Raw genomic sequence first — 22134 nt, forward strand, 5'->3', positions numbered from 1 at the left:
GGATTATCGGACTGCATGGAGAGAAGTAATAGCTTGGGATAACCCCACGAGAAAATTCTCATGTTGTCCATCATCCACAGTTAAGCATGATTTTAATGTAATAAGCCAACAATTTTGATTTTTCATGCGCAAATGCTTCAATTTTTTTTTGTTTCAATGTAGATTAAGGTTATTATGATACGTGGTAAAATACTGTGGAGACAAATATCTTCAAAAATAATTTTTTTTCCTCTAATCCTTCCCTCTTCGACTCCTTCACCCTTCGTCGCTCCCTTGCCCTCCCTCTCCTCAGCTGCAATCCCCCATCCGTCATGTCCACCGCCCTCTCAGGTTCTCTTCTTGTTGTCCACAACAATAAGATCACCACCTTTGACTCCATTTTTGTCGTTGCGCTATTGTCCTTACCCACTTCTCTGCCGTCAATTCTCTCCTCACCCTCTCCCCTTCCTTCACAACCACTGGTGCCACCGACTTACCCGACCTCTACCTCTTTGATCTCTTCCATGCCAGCTGTGTATCCACGCCCTCTACTAGTCCCCCTCCCTGCCACCTTCACAAGCATTGCGAGTGCATTGTGATGTAGCAGACGGAGGCCTCTATGTTATTGCTACATAACAGACGGAAGCCCTACCAATGCAGAGGCCTCCTTTTTAATTAATATATGTATGTACGTGTGTTATTAGATTTGATGTTTCTCTATTATAAAATCTATCAGACTAACTAGGTGGTATTTCTTTGAAACAAAAAAATAAAACAAGGTAAAATTCATTTAGGCTATCTGATGATGGTGTTCCCAAGCAGAGGGATTAGTCTGTCGAAGACTCCATTATTCCTAAGCGATAATGATGAGGGGAAGAGATCCAGATATCTGGCTACTATGGAAATTTCAACTTTCAAGTATCACCCACTCTTTACCCCCCAACAAAAAAAAAAAAAAGGGTATCACCCGCTCAATGCCATGCCCTCGTCCCTTTGCCAACTCATAAAGAGGTAGCCACATTACTAGTACTTATGTGGGGCCTAAAGCGTCTGTTTGGCAGCTGAAAAGCTAATACCGTTGAGGCAAGCCAGTAACAACCTCAAATCTTTTTCTTTTTCTTTTTGGTTTATTTTCTCCCCACCAAGAAAGCAACATCAAACTTCACTCTTGGTTTGCTTTCTAGTATCTTCTATTCTTTCTTTTATTTTTCTTGCGCTGCATTCTAACGAGAGTCTCTTGCATGCAACTTTCTGGATGGACTCCTAAGCTCCAGTTTAGTTCCAGAATAATCTGATCTAGAGTAAGTAGTTTAAAATTATCACCGAGAGATTTTGTTAGAACAGCCCACTTCTTTTTCTTTTCCTTTTTAACTTTTCTTTTGCAAATTCTTTGTTTTCCAAAGATATAGTCTAATAACAATTTTTTCGAATGTTTTGCCTGTAATCTTGATATTTAAACATGTTAGTGAAACATGCGATGTGTATTAATAGAGCCCAAGAGTCGTTCTGGGATGAAAGACAAAAACATCTAAAAATGTCAAAAACTAAATTTTGCAAATACTTAGTAAACAAATACAATTAATTTGAATTTAACTCAGGCAGGCTAATTTTATTCTGTGTCAGGTTGTATGGAAAAAAAATTGATACTATCAATTTCTACAAATTTCTATTTTATCCATGAAAACATAATCCAAATAAATCAAACTAATTTTTTTTCCCCCCTCCGAAGTTCCAACATAACATCCAAGCCATGGACGTTGGATATGGGAAATGGACAACGATAATAAAGGAAATATTCCAAGACAGAGAGAGCCCGTCCGCTCTCCTTGTTTTCACGTGAGATATACTACATTCTAAGGAGAAGATAACAGAGAAACGGCTGCCATTTGTTGACAGCTTCCAACCTTCCCCTACTTGGTCTTTAGGACTCCAGACCAGGTCGGGGTTTTTTGGGGCTCTCTCCTTCTCTCCGATGCTTGCATGCTTCAATTAGTAGGCGGCCATCCGCCATGGCCGACAAGTTGACTTTGAATTGATTGTTTTGATTGGAAAGGTCGAATCTTTGATCATTTTTTATTCCAAAGATCGAATCTTTGGCCATTTATTATCTCTCTCGTAAGCTTTTGGGCTTCAGGGTGTGGAATTTTGCTTGGTTTCTAGCGGAGTTCTTCGTTAGGGTTTTGGAGACTGGGAAGAAGAATTCTTCTTTGTGGATTCCGTGATTGTTTCCTTCGATGGATTCTTTTGCATCGGGGATTCTGTTGATCGGAGACTCCAAGGATCTAGCTAGTTGGTTTAGGTTTTATTCTCTTTATAAACAGGAGCAGAGTGTCCGGCCAAGCATTGGCAGGAGGCAGTGAGGAAGGTAATTCGAATCCATTTAGTGGCTAGGATGGATAAAGGAGTTGATCAGAAGAGAGTGGTATCTGATGGCTTCCTCTTTCGTAGATTGATTCGGAGGCAAGTGGCAGAAGATGCTTCTTTGAATGCAGATAAGGCTTCGTTGAGCTCGAAAGGAGGGATTTTTGAAACATCACAGGAGGACATGGTTTGTAACAAAGCTATCGATGAAGACATTTCGGTGAATCCAGAGGAGTATGTTAGAGATACCAGTGCTTTGTTAAGCTTGCAGCCATGGATCTTCAAGAAGGAGAGGATTGAAAAAAATGGTGAAATGGGTGACAAAAGTGGCTGTACTGCAAATGCCTTGCCACCTGAGCCTTCTCCAAGGAGTATTGGTCTCGGATACAAGCAATGCAGAAATACAAGCTCTCTTAGAAGTAGGCAGTCTCAAAGATATGGTCTTAAGCCCCTTACTTCAATAGAGGATTGCCTTATACCTCAACTTTATCAAGAACATCTAGAAGTTGAAGAATATCTATTTACATCGATGTCATCTTCTCCTGCATCATCCAGTAGGCCATTCATTGTAACTGATGGGGATAGAGTGATCAGCAAGTCAGGATATGATTCTTCAAGCCTACAACCTGGGAATGGATTGCTTAAGAATGCTGATGAGGTGAGCTATGGCGTACTATCAGAGGATGGGCTGCACAAGGACAACCATGGGGGCATCAGCTTGGGTATGGGGAGAACTGTGGTTGGGGTTCCTCCTCTTCTGGAATCAAGAAGACAGAAAAGAAAAAGCAGGGAGATGCAGTTGGAAAAATTGGGGATTGCTGGATCACAAAAATCTCACAGACTTTCACATTCACAAGGTAGCAATGCCTCCTTCTGCTCGTATTCTGTTGCTATGGCACATTAATTAATGTCATTTTGATTTGTTGTTGACTGGCGTGGGCAAAAAATATAATAAGAAAGAGGAACCTGCAAGCTTAAATTATTACATTTTCCAACATGGACATTTGAGGTCAAGCTTCTGTTTCGATAATATAGTCCAGAGTTATTCAATATTTCTCTGACATAGCTTAGTCCTCCATTTTGATAACTGAGACTAACATTTTGTTAATTATTCCCTGTGAAAACAGCCTTCAGCCAGTTAATGGCAAGCAAGATTTCCCCATGAATTTTAAACTCATTGCATTATGCTCCCAATATGGTTAGACTGAATGACATTATTACAAGAAACATCTGAATTATCTCAGAAACAAATTTCCATCATCTCTTTGATCATATTTGCATATACTAAGGCTACTTGTTTTTATATCTAGATGACTTTCTGTCATGCATTTAACTTAGATCTTTTTTAAATATACAATATTTCGGCATTGTCTCTTCAATATCAGCTTGAACAATGACCCTATCTGCAGTCCATGAACAACAGAAATCCTATCAAGTGACCTGTCTTGATCAAACAAGAAAGGTGAATCTGTCCATGAGAGTTCACCACTAACATGCATGCCAGAAACTTTTTTTGAACTATGCATTGTTTGCTAGGTAGTGCACAATGGTTCTCAATAATAAGTACTAAAGCTTTCTGTGAGAGAAAAATGAATGGACATGTGGAATTGTTCGTTCTCAATGACCCACCCAAGGCTCTACATCTTCAAGGATATTTGTGTTAGTATAGAAGTAATATCATTTTTGGCCATCATTTATTAGAGGAAAGAACTTGTGTAGCACCCTCTAGAATTTGAGTGAATCTTTTAGTGACTGTTGAGTGATTTGTCATAGATAAGTGCTTCCTCTTTCTAATAAGTGATCTTCAAGTACAGTCTTTCAACACCTTTTGCCTTTCCCATATTTCTTATCTAATGTACTATCAACCAGCTCCTCTGTTGTCTTCTATCTTGCCATGCTTATTAATGTTTTGCATCATTCAGTTTTAATGATAGGTTGGTCCTCCACGAATCGTGTTTGTTATTGAAAAATAATTGGAAGAGTTTACTTGAATGATGCTGCTTGGATCTGGCACTAGTCATGATAACCTCCAAATTCAACTATATAGAGTCCCATTGCACCTGGTCCTCAATTGGATGTTTGAAGTTGCTTCTTTGTCATTAACAGGGGGTTTTTTTTCGACATTAATCCATATTGAAGGGTTTTTTTCACTGGATTTGTAGAGACTGTTTGGAGCTGCCATATAGAATGGCCTCCAAGAGGCAAGCTCAAGTGCCACCTTTAAAATTGCTTTGTGCAGTCTTGTCTCTGGTCTCTTTGTGGCCTTTTATCAACAGGTGTTAGGGATGGCTTTTGGTGGAAGATGGATGGTCAAAAGGGGTCTGGGAGTGAAGAAAGTCGGGCGTCAATGGCTGCCGACGAAGGAGCTCGAAGGTGGGCAAAGATTGCTGATGTACACCATCATGAAGAAAGAGATGATCACATACCATATACAGATCCAAGAGCCAAATTGATGACTTTACTCACGTGCGTAGAAGCATGATGTGGTGCGAATAAGATTTGGCAGGAATTTAAAAGAAATTATTGCTTGGGAAAGGGCCAAGTTTAGAAGCTTGTTTTGTTCTTCCTAATTCACCATGATCTCCAGCCACTATCATTTCCATAGTAGCAAGATGTAACCAAAGTTATTTTATTCTTCCTAATTCACCATGATCTCCAGTCACCATCATTTTCTAGTAGCAAGATGCAACCAAAGTTGTTTTGTTCTTCCTAATTCACCATGATCTCCAGCCACCATCATTTTCATAGTAGCAAGATACGGCCACTATCATTTTTTTTGTAGCAAGATATAGCCATCATCATTTCTATGATAGTCAAATTCTGTTATTTCCTTTCATTTACTGAATTTGTCTTATGTTCCCTCTCTTATCTATATAAAGGAAGGTGACCTATGTATTCAATTCAGATTTCAATGAATGAAAATGAGTGTTGCTGAATTCTCTTATCTAACCCCCGTGTGTTAGTGGCGAGTTATAAACCTTAGAACTTATCACTCACTTTCTTCTTTTCTTGAATGTGGCATTCTACCCCTTTGTGATCTGATTGTGGCGATTTTCTTATCAATCAGATTTCAAAGATTTCTTTCTTTTTCTTTTCTTGTGTTCAAATCTTTGTTCTTACCTACATAAGATAGTTATTCAGGCCTGGACACATCAGTTTGGTATCAGAGCTTGAGGGAGTGTTTGACATCCAATCATGTCTGGAGGAGACGAGGCCCCTGTTATTCCTAGAGGCATGAGTCTAGAACAAGCTCAGATTATGGGGCTCCAGCGGCGTCAAGAAGAGATGATGGAGTAACTCAATCGTCTAACACAAGCATTTGAGTGGTTGGCAACACTTCTCCCACCACCACAGCGGCATGGCCATCCAGCACCACGATGAGTTGATCGCGATGATGAAGAGGAGTATGACGAATCCGGAGATGATGATGGTCTGGAGGAACACCCATGGTAAAGACGGCAACAAAGGAGTTCGGGAGATAATATTAAGATGAGGATCCCATCTTTTAAAGGAACCAGCTTACCCAAAGAATATCTGGAATGGGTGCAACGTGTGGAGAAGGTCTTTGAATGTCAAGACTATTCTGAGGTAGAAAAATGTAAACTTGCTGCCCTTGAATTCACTAATTACGCTAATCTTTGGTGAGAGAATGTGAAAGCTCAGCGTAGAAAGGATGGAGAAAAGGAGATCCGAAACTGGAGGCTTATGAAGCGGATCATGGAGAAGCGATTTGTCCCTCAATATTATAAGCAGGAACTGTACATCAAGTTATAAAGCTTGAGACAAGGGGGGATGTGTGTTGAGGATTATGTCAAAAAATTTGAGATGCTGATGATGAGATGCGATTTGCGAGAACCTCAAAAACAGACAATTGCAAGGTTCTTAAGAGGCTTGAACAAGAAATTGCTGATACGGTGGAGTTGCAATCTTATGTGTTTCTTGACGATGTGATCAAACTTGCTGTTAAGGTGGAGAGACAGCGCAAGCGTGGTGCAAGTAAGTCGAGTAAGACTACCAACTCGTCTTCCTTATTACCATGGTCCGTCCCTAAGGCAGTTCCAAAACAAGTAGAAAAAGGTGATTCTAACAAGCAAGTCACAGATGCGGCCAAAGAAAAAGAGAAGGTGGGAAATTCACAACCTCCCAGGTGAAGCTGAGATATCAAGTGTTTCAAGTGTCTTGGTTACGGTCATATAGCCTCTGAATGTCCAAACAAGAGGGTGATGTTCATTCGGGAGTCACAAGAAGAAATTAAAAGTGAAGATAAGACTATTTTGGAAGAGGTAGAAGAAGATTATGTGGAGTTTGCAGATGAAGGAGAATTGTTGGTTATTCGTCGCAACCTGAACCTACAAGCCAAAGTGGATGATGAGCAGCGCGAAAACATCTTCCATACCAGGTGCACCATCCATGATAAGATATGTGGTGTTATCATTGATGGGGGTAGTTGTACCAATGTGGCTTCCACTATTTTAGTGGAAAAATTAATCTGGTGACTATTAAGCATCCCCGTCCCTATAGATTGCAATGGCTTACTGACGATGGTGATGTGAAGGTTACAAAGCAGGTTGTAGTACCTTTCTCTATTGGCAAGTCCTACAAAGATGAGATTATTTGGATGTGGTTCCTATGAAAGCCAGCCATCTTCTTTTGGGAAGGCCTTGGCAGTACGATCGGAGGGCTATTCATGACGGCTTCAAAAACACCTATTTATTTGCCAAGAACGGGAAGAACATAGTGTTGGCACCACTTAGCCCGCAACAGGTCCAGAAGGATCAGCTTGTGATCAAAAAGGGCAAGAAAGAGAACTTGTTTGCCAACAAGGGGAAGTGAAGCGAGTTTTGACTAACCATGAAATTATTTTTGTTCTTGTAGCCAAGCAGGTTCCAGGTGAAGAAGTCTCCCTTCCACCGCAAATGAAGAAGATTTTGGAGGAATTTACAGATGTGTTCCCGAAAGATTTATCAAAAGGATTGCCACCAATCAGAGGGATCGAGCATCAGATTGATCTCATTCCAGGATTTGCCCTACCAAATAGACCAGCCTATAGATGCAATCCCGAGGAGGCCAAGGAGTTGCAGCGGCAAGTTACGGATCTTTTGGAGAAGGGTTATGTGAGGGAGTCTATGAGTCCATGTTCAGTACCAGCTCTGTTAGTATCAAAGAAGGATGGATCTATGCGGATGTCCGTGGATAGTAGGACGATAAACAAGATCACAATAAAATATCGCTATCCAATCCCGCGACTGGACGATATGCTTGATGAGTTGCATGGAGTTAAGGTCATCTCAAAAATAGACCTTAGGAGCGGATATCATCAGATTCGCATGAAGGAAGGTGATGAATGGAAGACCGCATTCAAGATCAATTCGGATTGTACGAGTGGACGGTCATGCCATTTGGCTTGTCCAATGCGCCTAGCACATTCATGAGATTGATGAATCATGTGCTGCGTAAGTTTATTGGTGATTTTGTGGTTGTATATTTTGATGATATTCTAATTTTTAGCAGGAATCAGGAAGAGCATATGGAGCACCTCAGGGGTTTTTTGAGGTTCTGCAACAAGAGAAGCTATATGGCAACCTCAAAAAGTATCATTTTTGTCAGGATCGTATAGTCTTTCTTGGCTATGTTGTGTCACAACATGGAGTGAAGTTGATGAGGAAAAGGTGAAAGCGATCAAGGAATGGCCTGTTCCTACTAATGTATCTGAAGTGAGGAGTTTTCATGGCCTAGCATCCTTTTATCAGAAGTTTGTGAGAACTTCAGCACTATTCTTGCTCCTATTACCGAATGCATCAAAAAAGGAGGAGAATTCAAATGGACTGAAGCAGCCCAAAGGAGCTTCTAGTTGATCAAGGAGAAGTTGAGTTCAGCACCCATTCTAGCTCTATCCGACTTTTTAAGACTTTTGAGGTAGAATGTGATGCCTCCGGTGTGGGCATTGGAGCTGTTCTGATGCAAGAAGGGTGTCCCATAGCATATTTCAGTGAGAAGTTGAATGGTGCAAACTTGAGCTACTCTGTCTATGACAAGAAGTTCTACGCTCTGATTCGGGCTTTGAGATTTGGCAACATTATTTATTGCCAAAGAAATTCGTCATCCATACTGATCATGAGTTTTGAAGCACTTGAAAAGACAAAGCAAGCTGAATCGTAGACATGTCAAGTGGATGAAATTCTTGAAAATCTTTTCTTATGTGATCAAATACAAAAAAGGGAATGTCAATATCGTGGCTGATGCACTTTCCAGGAGGTATGCTTTGATTTTATTGCTTAATGCTAAACTAATGGGATTTGAGTTGATTATAGATCGATACAAGGACGATCCAAATTTTGTAAATATTTATGAAAGTACGAAAAAGGAGCTATAAATGGCTATTACAGGCATGACGGATACTTGTTTAAGTCAGGTCGGCTGTGCATTCCTAGCAGTTTCATTCGAGAGCTTTTGGTGAGAGAAGCTCATGGTGGCGGATTGGCGGTCATTTTGGAGAGAAAAAAATATTGGAGATGGTGAAAGAGCACTTTTATTGGCCAGCTATGATTCATGATGTGCATCACGTCATTGAGAGGTGCGTTACCTGTAAGAAGGCGAAGAGCAAAAGACTTCACAAGGGTTGTATATGCCGCTACCTGTAACAGATCAACCATGGATAGATTTGAGTATGGATTTTGTGCTTGGATTGCCAAGAACACAAAGGGGGAAGGATTCGGTTCTGGTGGTTGTGGATCGATTCTCAAAAATATCTCATTTCGTGCCATGCCACAGAACCGATGATGCTTCACATGTTACAGAATTATTTTTCAAAGAGATAGTACGTCTGCATGGTGTACCAAAGAGCATTGTGTCTGATCGAGATGTCAAGTTCTTGAGTTACTTTTGGAAGACCTTGTGGAAGAAGCTTGGTACTAGATTGCTCTTCAGCACGACTTGCCATCCGCAAACTGATGGTCCGACCGAAGTGGTAAATCGTACCCTCTCTTCTTTGCTTCGCACTGCTGTTAACAAGAATATGAAGAATTGGGATGAGTGTTTGGCTTATGTTGAGTTTGCTTACAATTGCAGTATTCATAGCACTACTAAGCATTCTCCTTTTGAAGTGGTTTATGGGTTTAATCCTATCACCCCACTTGATTTGGCATCACTTCCAATCAGCGAAAGGGTTTGTATGGATGGAAGAAGAAAGCTGAGTTGGTTAAGTCCATGCATAAGAGCATCAAGGAGCAGATTGAGAGGAAGAATGCGGCTTATGAGAAGGCAGCTAACAGAGGAAGAAAATAAGTTTGCTTTGCTCCAGGTGATCTTGTTTGGATACATCTTCGCAAAGAACGATTTTCAAACTAAAGAAAATCTAAGCTCATGCCGCGTGCTGATGGTCCATTCCGAGTTGTTGAGAAAGTGAATGACAATGCTTACAAGATTGAATTGCCTGGTGACTACAATGTGTCCGCTACATTCAATGTTCGAGATCTTTCTCCTTACTTGGAGGATAGTTTGGATGATGGGGAGGACTTGGATTTGAGGATAAATCCTACTCAACAAGGGGGAAATGATGTACACCATCATAAAGAAAGAGATGATCACATGCCATATATAAATCCAAGAGCCAAATTGATGACTTTACTCACGTGCGTAAAAGCATGATGTGATGCGAATCAGATTTGCAGGAATTTGAAAGAAATTATTGCTTGGAAAAGGCCGAGTTTAGAAGTTTGTTTTGTTCTTCCTAATTCACCATGATCTCCAGCCACCATCATTTTCATAGTAGCAAGATGTAACCAAAGTTGTTTTATTCTTCCTAATTCACCATGATCTCCAGCCATCATCATTTCATAGCAGCAAGATGCAGCCAAAGTTGTTTTGTTCTTCCTAATTCACCATGATCTCCAGCCACCATCATTTTCATAGTAGCAAGATACGGCCACTATCATTTCTTTTGTAGCAAGATATAGCCACCATCATTTCTATGATAGTCAAATTCTGTTATTTTCTTCCATTTACTGAATTTGTCTTATGTTCTCTCTCTTATCTATATAAAGGGAGGCGACTTATGTATTCAATTCAGATTTCAATGAATGAAAATGAGTGTTGCTGAATTCTCTTATCTAACCCCTGTGTGTTAGTGGCGAGTTATAAATCTTAGAACTTATCACTCACTTTCTTCTTTTCTTGAGTGTGGCGTTCTATCCCTTTGTGATCTGATTGTGGCGATTTTCTTATCAATCAGATTTCAAAGATTTTTTTCTTTTTCTTTTCTTGTGCTCCAATCTTTGTTCTTACCTACATAAGATAGTTATTCAGGCTTGGGCACATCAGTTGCCCAGGACCAATTATGGCATGCTGGGTGGACATTGCATAGGATAGGCCGAGGTGGAGCAACTTTAGCATTATTTCGCAAAGATCTTGAAATTTCCTGAAGAAGAGATGAAGGAAGCGCGGGGGAAATGGGAGAAGGTGGCAGTGCTAGCCCAAAGCCTCACCGATGGGTTCCTGTCGACTGGATCTCAAAGGATTCAAGGAAAAAGGCGGGCTGTAGGGAGATGTCGAGGCTTTTTCGTTGGCCGAAGATCACCTACTATTCCTGATTAAATCGAAAGAGGAATGTGATGCTATACTCAATGGTGGTCCCTGGATCATTGCCAGTCAGCTTCTCGCTGTCGAGATGTGGGTGCCAGATTTTGTGCGGGGACTAATGTGGTTATAATGACAACAGTGTGGCTGTGTTTCCCCTCTTTCCCAATTGAGTTTTGGAGCACTTACGGATTTTGGGCATTATGGCGAAAGCCGGTAAGCCGGTGGTCATCGACAACTTTATCGATTAGCTCTAAAGGACGGATTCGCTCGGGTCAAGGTGGAGATCGACTCATCGGTGCCGTTGAAGCTTGGAGGTTTCATCAAGGGGAAGAATCGGATCTTTTGGCAGTCGTTCATATACGAGAACCTCCCGATGGTGTGTTTCTCTTATGGATGGATCGGCCACCTCAACGAAGCTTGTTGTCTTCCATCGACCGGCAGCTCTCTTCAGTCAGAGAATATCTTGGAGGTGAATCCATTGTCCATGGAGGTTTCTGGTGAGCTGGATCACATCGAGCCATCATTGCGGAGTGGTGGCGAAGGACCGGCAGCTGTGGCCCGCCCCCGAATGGGCCCCTAGGTGGTGACATCCAAACTTCAGCCACCTAGGATTGCTACTGGTGGATCAAAGGGGGAGAAGGTGAGTCATAACCCACCATCTTGACTCACAAACTGAGTCTGGTGACTCATCCCCAAGGCAACTGAGTCCACCCGATTCCCTTCCGAATTCGAAAGGATGGCAAAAGCCATCTAAAGTCGCTCGACGGCGGTCATTGGATCAGCGGTCCAATCGGTGTGACTCAGGGGTGTCAGTGAGTGGCGACTCACCAACTCAGACTGGGTCACCCTTCTCTGTGGAGTTGGCTTGGTTGGACATCGACCTGGGCTAGGTGGAGGGCCCAATGACTTCGGACCTACCTATGGTGGAGGTGGGCTCGAGCTCGGCCCATCTCAAGCGGGCTCAGAGTCCGGACGAAGGGAAAAGGCTTGGATGTAAGGTTTTAAATATCGGTATCGGATCCCATGTCGGTTGCCGATCGATATAATATGGTATCATACCGTACCGTATCGATCCGTACCGACTATAAAAAATTTTTAAAAAATCCTAACCATTAAAAAAAAGCCGTATCGGACTGAATTGATGCCGTACCATACCGAATCAAATCGTGTGGTATTGAGTGGTTCGGATCGATACCGTACGGAACCCATCGGTTCGGTCCGGTTCAGACCATTTTCCGAAAAATCGGCCTGAATCAAATTGATTCCCTGTTGGTACGGTAAGATACGAGGTTTCTTGACTAGTTCGGGCCGATACGAAATACCATGCCTGGATGTGACTTGGAGTCCGGCCTGGACGTGACTTGCAGGCTAGCGGCCCGCTCGCCATCTGAAGATGGACCTGGCCCATCCATCTCTCCTAGGGTGATGGGTGCTGGGTCGTCGTCTCGGTTTGATTGGGGCGGTTCTATGGAGGCAAAAGAGGCTAAAGGGTTGGCGACGCCGACGATTGGGTCCGTCGAAGTAGATGGTGCTCTAGTGACGACTCTGGTCAAGTTGGCGGCCCTGAACTGACGGGCAGAGGGCGGTGAATGCTCCATTAATAGGGGATTGATGGTGAAATATCCAGTTCACATCTTGGTGTCAGCGAGGATGGAGCCGGTGGATGCTTTGCCGTGGCCGACGGCGAGGGGAGGCGGAGATCTTCCATTGTAGTTGGGTGGTCCCCCTTTTCTCTGGACCCAGGGCTGGCTATTGAGCCCTCAGTTTTAGATGGAAAGGGGGGCGATCTCTAAGGAGCTAGCCAATGATCATGGATAAGGGGTTGTTGGGTCGGGCCCATTTGGAGAATGTGAAGTATAGAATGGTAGTAAGGGTTGTGTTGGGGGCTGATGGTGAAGGACCTTTTGTGGTTGGGCTTACAGGGAGCAAGGCGGACACTCGAGGCCATGTTGGAGGGTTGGGGGTGGCACCCACCACTGCTGATCCCCACTCATGAAGATTTTGTTTTGAAATATACAGGGGGCTGGGAAGCCCTCTTTCGCCTCTATTTTCAGGAGGTTGATTCACCAACAACAATCGAACTTGTGTGTGTTGGTTGATACCCGTTTGGCAGGAAAGAGCTTTAAGAGGGTGCAACGACACTTTCCATTGTCATGGAGATTCTACACCATCGAGTCTTGCAGCCTTACTGATAGGATTATTGTTGTATGGAGGCATGGAGTCGTCAATATTGATGTTTTGCACAATTATAACCAACAGCCTGTAGTGATCATTTCTGGCATTAATGAAACTTCTTGAATTTTGTCTAGTTTCTACGCTAGTACAGACTACAAGCAGAGGAGGGTGTTGCAAAATGAGGTCTTCAAGCTGATCGATCAAGGTTTGCCCTCTTTGGTGGCTGAAGATTTTAATTGCATTGATGACCCCCAGGAGAAGAGATATGATAGAAGCTTTTTAAACAGCATTAATCCAAAGAGTTTTGGGAGTTCATCTTGAGGAACGGACTGATTGATCTGGATTTTTAAGGCCCTAGATTCATCTGGTGCAATAATCGCCAGGACAAAGCTAGAGTTTGGGAGCACATTGATAGGACGTTTGCCACAGGCTCCTAGCTCCAATTCTTCTCCAGTTATTAGGTTTGCCACCTTCTGAAAATCGCCTCTGATCACAGTCCAGTTCTGCTCTCCATCGACCCACATCTCTTGTGTCAGAGTCCATTCTGTTTTAAGAAATTCTAGTTGTCCTACCATCGCTTGTGGGATATTGTGCGAGAATGTTTGGAGGCTTCCGATGTGCAGGGTTGCCATGTATCGGGTCATCCACAGACTAGAGCTGACGAGGTGCAAGTTGTTGAGGTGGAACCAGATTAAGGTGGGGGATATCTTCAGGAGGGTAAAAAAGGTTGAGGCCTCGATCTCGAAGCTACAGATGAAGGAGAATGGGGATATGGGGGTCTCTCTACAAATGACCTGACTAATCTTCGGGCTAGTCTCTTCCTATATCACTCCTTATTGAGGTAGCAGGAGATGTTTTGATGGCAGAAGTTCAGAATTCAATGATTGTAGTAGGACCGAAATATCAGATTCTTTTATCAGACGACTGTCATCTAATGGCAAAACAATCAGATCGGATGTTGAGGAGTGCCGAGGGTCAGTGGATTGATAGTGAAGATAGGATCAGGCAGGAGGTTCTCAGCTTTTTCAGAACGAGGTGGTCCACAGACCTAGGGTTCAGGGATCTTTTTCGTGCCCTTCTATCAGCTTGGTGTCGGATGAGGAGAATTCGGCTATGATCAAGCCTGTGTCCAAGGAGGAGATCTGGGGGCAGTCTAGGCTTTGGTGGAGGATAAGACCTTTAGATTTGATGGATTTTCTCTATTCTTCAGGCAGTAGTGGCCCATTGTTCGTAACAAGGAGGTGGAGGCTATGCAGCTGTTCTTTACCATTAGACTCGTGCCAGTAGTTGGAAAGTGGACCTTCCTTGCTCTATTTTTAAGAAGACAGGATGCTTTGGAGCTGGATCACTTTAAGCCTACCAGTCTGTGCGCTACTCTATGCAAGATTTGCATCAAGATTCTGGTTGGCAGGATGAAGCCCATTCTTCCCCGATTGATCAGTCTCGAGCAGGATGCCTTTGTCAGAGGGCGTAGTATCTCCGACAACGTGCTGAGCGGGCAGGAGTTTATGCATGATCTCCTTAGAGCCCTAGGTTGTCGGTGTCTTATGGCCATCAAGCTTGATATGGAGCATGCTTATGATCGGATGTGTTGGGACTTTCTCTATCATGCCCTAAAGAGCTTCGGGTTCATAGTCATTATGTCAGTTGGATCAGAAGATGCGTGCATGCTCCATTCTTCGCCATCTTGATCAATGGCACTTCGACGGATTTCTTTCACTTGGCTGTCGATTTTCACCAATGTTGCCCCTTATTCTTTTATCTGTTCATTATTTGTGCTAATGCAATCTCCAGAACCTTGCGAGCAGTGATTCTTGATCGTTCCATTGAGCCCTATATGCTGGCACCAGGGTCCTAGCCAATCTCGTATCTGTTTTTTGCAGATAATCGTCTTCTGCTCTATCGAGTCACTATCTAGATGCTACGATCCTTCGCAGTTCTGGAGGATTATTGTGTTTCTTCCTACCAGATAGTGAATCTCCTCAAGTCTTCGGTTCACTTCAGTCCAAAGACCAGAGCTCAGCATAGGCAGATGATTTGTCGGCTTCTGGACATCATAGAGCACGTTGGGGCCCTATGCTATCTAAGGGTTCCTATCACAAGGTGGAAGCTTCGGAGGACTGACTACATGGAGATGAAGGCTGCAATCAAGGAGCATGTTGGGGGTTGACAGTCCAGGGCCCTTTTGCTGATGGCTAAAATTACTCTGGTGAGATCGATTCTCAGTGCCATCCCGATTTACCTACTGTCTCACACTATTTTGTCGAGGTCTTCTCTCCTGAAGCTCGAGCAGCTCTTCAGGAATTTTCTATGGGGATCGCATAACGAAGGAGATGTACATCTTTTGGCATGGGATGTTGTGTGTCGGCCTATCAGTGGGGGAGCTGGGTGTCCATTTTTATTGATTCAATGGGAAGCCTTGATAGCCAGGCACGCTGCAAGATACTTGATTTAACCTGACGATTTTGGAGTTCGATGATGTGGGTCAGATATGGTCATAGGCCTCCAGAGGGGGTAGCCTACATCGGTCGGAGGTATTCCTTCCTATGGAAGGAGATTTGCTCTTGCCTCCCTGCCATGTTAGCTCAGACCAGTTGGATAGTTCATGATGGGTGGACGATCGACATTGTGCAGGACTAGTAGATGGCCGACATTCCGCTTTCTCATTAGTCTACTTTTATCAGTATGGATCTGGGTGACATTGTGGGTCTGTGATTTGCCTCAACTGGAGGGGAGATGGAATGAACAGGTGGTGACTTGACTTTTGAGGATTCTATCCCAGGCAATTTTTTTTTTTAGGATTTAGATGTTAGGGTTTGGCGATCATCGTGTCATTCAAGGTGGTATCCAGGGACCCATACAATCTCTATAGAGGAGAGCCAGTTAGGAGATTAGATAGTGCTTGGATTTGGAGGCTTAGAGTTCACTTGAGAGTCAATTTGTTTATCTGGAAGGTCACCTGGAGTCGGCTTCCTACCAGAGCTCTATTAAGGCCCACGGGATATCTCCTTTGCCTGTCTGCCTTGCTGGTCGGAGGAGACAATGGATCATGTCCTATTCCTTTGCCCATGGATGGCTTGGGTGTGGTAGTTGGCGAGCCTCCCTCCTACAGCAATCCCTGGGGACCAATCTAGTCAGGTCTTTTTGAGTCTTTGCGGCAGAGTAGGGATCTGAGGGCACGAGATCAGTCGGTATCAGAGCATCCTATGTTGCTCACCACATCTGGCTAGCTCAGAACATTGGTCGATTTGAGGTAAGATGGCAGCCGATTAGGATTATGCTTGAGAGGACATTATTCCAAGCAGTCGAGGTAGTGGATGCATTGCAGTTTGGATCGACCCTAAGAATTCGGGACACCTGGAACTCCCACTTTACTCTTGTAGGGTCCCGTAGGATTTATATCACCTAGGAGCCCCCATCCCGACCTTCCTTAAGGTCAACTTTTGACGGCAGTGTGACTAGTGGCAGTGCTAGTGCAGGCTTTGTGATCAGGGGCTCTGATTCTGGATTCATAGTTGCTGGCGAGGTCCATCTATTTGTGACCTCCGTTCTCTGTGCGGAGCTTTGAGCCGCCTTGGAGGGCATCTCCTTTATGCTCCTAGTGCTTAGAGCTGATCGGCTGGTGGTGGAGGGGAGGTTCGGTGACGGTGGTGAGCTAGATCCGAGGACGAGGGGGAGTTGCTGCCTCCAATCCGCTGGTCAATAATATTTGGAGCTTGTTGGCGGAGTGCACCGACGTGGACATTAGACATGTCTATCTTGAGGGAAACACTGCTGCCAACTGGGTTGCGAGTTACGTAGCCGATCATTCTGGAGGGGATAGTTGGACTGATGTGTCTTATTTGCCGGTGTCATTCTGGGACATCCTTTACTCCCTGTACATAAACTCTTCGAATTACCAAAAAAAAAATTCTTTGTGCATAAACCAGCTGTCATTGTGTAAATCCTAGGTAAAGTTCTAAGATATGATCAAGTTTGCAAGAGGTGTCAGGTGGTATATTGAAGAAGGATCCCATAATTGAAGATTGAAAAATAGAAGTTGAATGAGACAAAAGGAGGTCTGGAATTACTTGTTTCATAGCTGGTGGCTGTCGTTGAAAGAGTCAAGTTATGCCCCGTTGAACCAGGCTATGCTCATTAATTCAACCATGAGAAAGATCATGGATAAACTTTTGCTTCATATTATGTTAATGGTGATGCACGAGTTTATGACTAGGAGTGGTTACATAGTGCAGAGGCCTATATTTATCTGAGCTATGGATTTATTTCATTAAGTGATCTTTTATGGACGAGACTAAATTTTTTTAATATCTGAAAGATTAAAAAATAAAACAAATGGATAAGATGCATTATATGGAGAAGCTACAGTACCACTGATAACTCTTTAAGTCATTTCTTAAAATATATCAAGACTTAATCCTGCACAAAAAACATCATTTTCATTTATTCCAGAAGTTTTTAGCCAACCAAAAAAGTAAAATGTGAACGGGAAACAGATAATTCAAATGACTTAGGTGTCCATGGGTGGTTGTGCACCATCACTTTCCACAAAAGGCAAAATTAATGACTGCACTCATCCAGTCATAAGAGAGTTTCTAACATGATGGCTTCTCTCCAGTAAAGTAATGAGAATTACTCCCTAATTACCAGCTCTACCTGGTTATTACATCATGTCATAATTGGCATTAGAGCATTTTACCTAGTGTGTTAAAAGAGCCTAGCTTGGGGCATTTTGTTGCATTATGGTGGTTACAACTCAACTAAGCCTTAATCCCGAACTAGTTAGGTTCAGCTACACATGTCTTCCAATGCATTCCATCAAGTTAGTGCATAATTTGACTTATGGCAGGGGAGGCTAAAGATAGCACGTCCCATTTGTGTGATAGAAATTTTACGGTTGTGGACTTCTCCATGATCAATTCAGATTTTAGGATAGATGTTTATCTATGGTAAGAGTACAATCAAAAAAAATCTTTTGAAAGGAGAATTAAAGTGGCACTTGCTCAGAGCCGATTATGGAAAGCAGTTAGAAGAACCAAAGCATGCTGTGGGAGGCATGGGATCCCCAATGAGACTGCTTAGGAGGAAAGGATCTTTTAGATACTTGAATTGGAAGAAGGGGCCAGGGCAATGGGGCATCTTCAGATTGGATGGGGGCCAAGGTATTAGATAAGGAGGGACCTCAAAATCCGGATCCCGTACATCTAGAGGAACTTTTGGATGAACGAGGAGGAGGGGGGTTGGCACCACCCAAAATCTATCCCTTAGATAATGCTAAGACTTTGTCATTAACCAAGGATAATGATTTCCTTATGCAGTTTCTTTTGGGATGAGAATTCTATAGTTTGTATGCATGATTTCATACAAAAAGTGAAACATTTGTAAGGTACATGATTTACAGGGAAAAACCTATAAACTAACTAATTAGCCATTAGTTATTCCCAGTGTGGTTCATTTATTCGGAACCTGGGTTACTTCGATCGGTTATGAACCATTAATTTCCATACAACTCAAGAATAACTGCAATTGTAAGAGATTGTAATTTGAGATAAATATTCTCTAATTAAGTAATATGATGCAACATATTTAAAAAGGCATGAATTATTGGCCATATTGTTCGTAAATGGTAAGAAAGACTGTTTCAAAGTGCATTCTAATCCTGCTAATGGTCATTATAAGTTTTACTAGATTTTTCATGTTTTCTCCTAAGTTGTTTAAAGGATTACATTATTTAGGTAATTTGCCAAAACAAGTTACCATAATATTTTTTTAAAAAAACATAACAATACAATCAACTCTTCTTGAAACAGATGATCGGAATTATCAAGAATTTATTTCAAGTTAAGAGTTTGAAAAGGTTAATTAATCTTTTCTTTATTAATTTTGTTGTTTCTTATTTCACTAGATTTTTCTAGTTTTGTATAATTATGTATACCTGCTAATAAAATTGTTACACATTACAATCTATTTAGCCATTAAGCTAATGGTTCTTGCCTTCTTGCTGGACATTTTTACACCTGACTTTTCCTACAGTCAGCATATCTCCTTTTGTTTAAATGAATGCATGTGTAGAATAAATGCACGTTATATTTATTCTCAGGTGCCTTAAGTTTACAACTGTAGTATATCTATATTTTAGGTGTCAAATGCGCATATCATCACCGTAGTATATAACTGCTGTTAGTATTATTCCTTATGTTGACTGCGGGCTGCCATATAAGTCTGAACTTAGACAAATTTTTCCTCATATTGTCTCAATTTCTTAAAATCATTAGTCCAGTTTTCTTTTTTTAAGTTTTAGTTGACTTATGAGTATCATTTTTCTAACAGGTTCTTTTGATGGAGTTCTTTTTTGTCTTGGAATCAGTATTGGTATAGCATTTGCTATGCTCTCAAATAAAACAGAAATAGAGGGATTAAACAGTTTATTGGAACACACTAAAGACTTGGTTCAAGATTTACAGGAGGAGCTGGACATGAAAGATTCGCTGACTGTGAAGGAACTTTCTAAAGAACGTTGTCAAAGCCAAGAAGTTAACTGTTATTCTGAAATAGAAGAATCTGTACACTCATTCCAGAATCAATATCCAGCATTTCATCTTGCTCCACAGGAAAGAGATGATGGCTGCCCTCATTTTCCTGTGTCTGCGGGGAATTCAGAATCACTGAGTAAAATTGAAGCAGAACTTGAAGCTGAACTCGAGATATTGGAACGGAACATGAAAGCTTGTAATCTGCAGAGGAGGAAGTCTGATCTTAGCGAGGTAAGTTTGTGTTGTTATTTTTGATAATTTGCAAAATCTATAAGTTGCTTTATCTATTTGTTATGGTTTTGTGTTGGATTTGTTTTTCTGTGATCTTGTTGTAACATTATCCAGTTGCTATGCTTACCAATGGATTTTGATTAACTGATGATTATCTGAAATGGCAATAGTTTTAAGTTAAAACTCTATCTGATTTATAACAAATTAAAAATAAAACTGTGATCATGCTGGAGAAACTTACAATTAGGTACAAATGCCTTCCCATATCTCTTAAGCATAGTTGAATCTTCAGAGCAGATTTATGCAACTACATATATGGTATTGAACAAAAAGTTCAGTTTGATCTGGATGATGTTTTGTCCGAGGAAGAAGCAGCTAACTTCCTTGCTTTATTTGGAACATAGAGAGATAGTAACTTCAACTTTGATCCTCAAAGAAGTTGTTTTTTCCTGTATTACTAGACAGTTGACATAGGTAATAGCTACCTCCTGTCCAATAAAGTTGGAGTTCTCCTGTATGTATTTCTGAAGATTTAGATAATGCTATTCCTATTTTCTAAGGAGCGGTAGATGCGCAAGGTTGTGATATTTCAAAAAAATTACATGGTGGTTTTTTATTAGACTACTAGGTTAAGCATAGACAATTGCAGACTCGAGCTTCTTTACTTAGTTTCTTGAAAACAGGTTACCAACATTGGAGCTCAAGTATTGAAAGTTTATTTTTTTCATACTAGGATGGTTTTTTCTAGTTATGACCATTCATCAGAAACTGTATAAAATTAGACACTGACTGAATTATGCCAGCATTATTAGTTATGTATGCAATACACACTTCACTCATGCATGCAAGGACATGACAATATCATCTACCTGACTGAAACCATCTATCACTGATCATTAGAAACATGTAAAGAAATGAACATAATGATGCCCCAAGTATCAAAAATCCTTAGCTGAGAAATATGTGACAGGCATGTAAACATTGCTGGAGTGCAAATCTGACAAACCGACACTTATTTTTGAGGGTAAACTTTGCATGATTTCATTATTAACTTGGAAGAAAAAAGAATTTTATGAATTAATGTTATGTGATTTTCAATCAGGTAAATGACTGTATTTTTTGATTCTAACGCATTTAACTCATCTTTTTCTAAGTGCATTTTTGCTAATATAGAGTTCGAAATTTCTTATTGCAGCTTGATCCAGACCTAATAGGAGATGTCATTCATGGGGAATTAGGAGCAGATATTCCTGATCCACATCTCAAAAAGGTCAGACTGATGCAACCAGCAGCAGCACCTTAACACCTCAAGCTCGTGCAAATCATCCAGTTTCACCTAAGGAACTCCGTTTACGCCTCCATGAGGTGATCCAATTCAGGCTAGAGGAACAGATCAAAGAACTAGAAACAGCACTTGAACAAAGCCAGAGACAGCTCCAGATATTGGAAACGGGGGTGTGCTCTCGAAGAACCTTCTCAAACAGTGATATAGGATCTTCTTCTGCTCTTGGCAGTCCAACTCTAATAGAACTGGATGGTGCTTTGGTGCATCCACTGTGCCTGAATCTGTCTGGAGATGCATTAGGTGCATATGATGAAGCTTATGAAGAGTTCATGTGCATAGCTGAGGAGGATGAGGATGACAACCTGCCATCATCCACTTCTAGAGTGGAACAAATTGATCAGGATAGGTTGTGCCGTCCTGATCAGAGTCTGATTTGTGATCACGAAAGTGGAGAGGCTAAAAAGTTATTGGAATTTAATAACTATTTCAAGAAGGAGCCAGCACAGGAGCAGATATTGAAGAGGATCGGATCTAGTCACACTGTTGGAAGTGATGGAGAAGATAGTGATGATTTTTTTGACGAGGAAGAAGAGATGTTGATCCAACAAATTGTGGAGAAAAAGAGACAAGGTTCTTCTGTTTTACTAAATGCTCAAAGAATGTTCTTTTACCTAAATGACTAACTATTCTTTGTGGATAGCTCAGTTAAGAAAAAAAATATTATCATTAATCTTGTATTCACCCATCGTTTGTTTCTTTTTACTACAAAAGCTAATATAACTTTTTTTGACTTTGGGTGAGCCATAAGGCTCTTATATGGTCACAACTGGTGCTCTCAAAATCTCTCATCAAATGAAATTTGAACTTCAGGGAATCTCTCTCCACCTCCAGCAAAATTCAGTGCCTTTCTTCAGGAAATATCTCTCCATCTCCAGTCAAATTCAGTGCCTTTCAATCTTTTTTCCAATCACACAGTACCTCTCATATCTTCCT

General features: G+C 41.7%; 1 protein-coding gene across 1 annotated transcript; it reads left to right on the forward strand.

Moving 5' to 3' along the window:
* Positions 1-1813: 1813 nt before the first annotated feature.
* Positions 1814-21882, forward strand: LOC105056094 (uncharacterized). Its single transcript, XM_010938172.4, is given in 4 exon segments — positions 1814-3197; positions 19423-19856; positions 21052-21109; positions 21112-21882. Coding segments are annotated over 4 exon segments (2031 nt in total). The 5' UTR covers positions 1814-2371; the 3' UTR covers positions 21825-21882.
* Positions 21883-22134: the final 252 nt, after the last annotated feature.

The sequence above is a fragment of the Elaeis guineensis genome, chromosome 13 (genome assembly GCF_000442705.2).
Source record: "Elaeis guineensis isolate ETL-2024a chromosome 13, EG11, whole genome shotgun sequence".
Lineage (NCBI taxonomy): Eukaryota > Viridiplantae > Streptophyta > Magnoliopsida > Arecales > Arecaceae > Elaeis > Elaeis guineensis.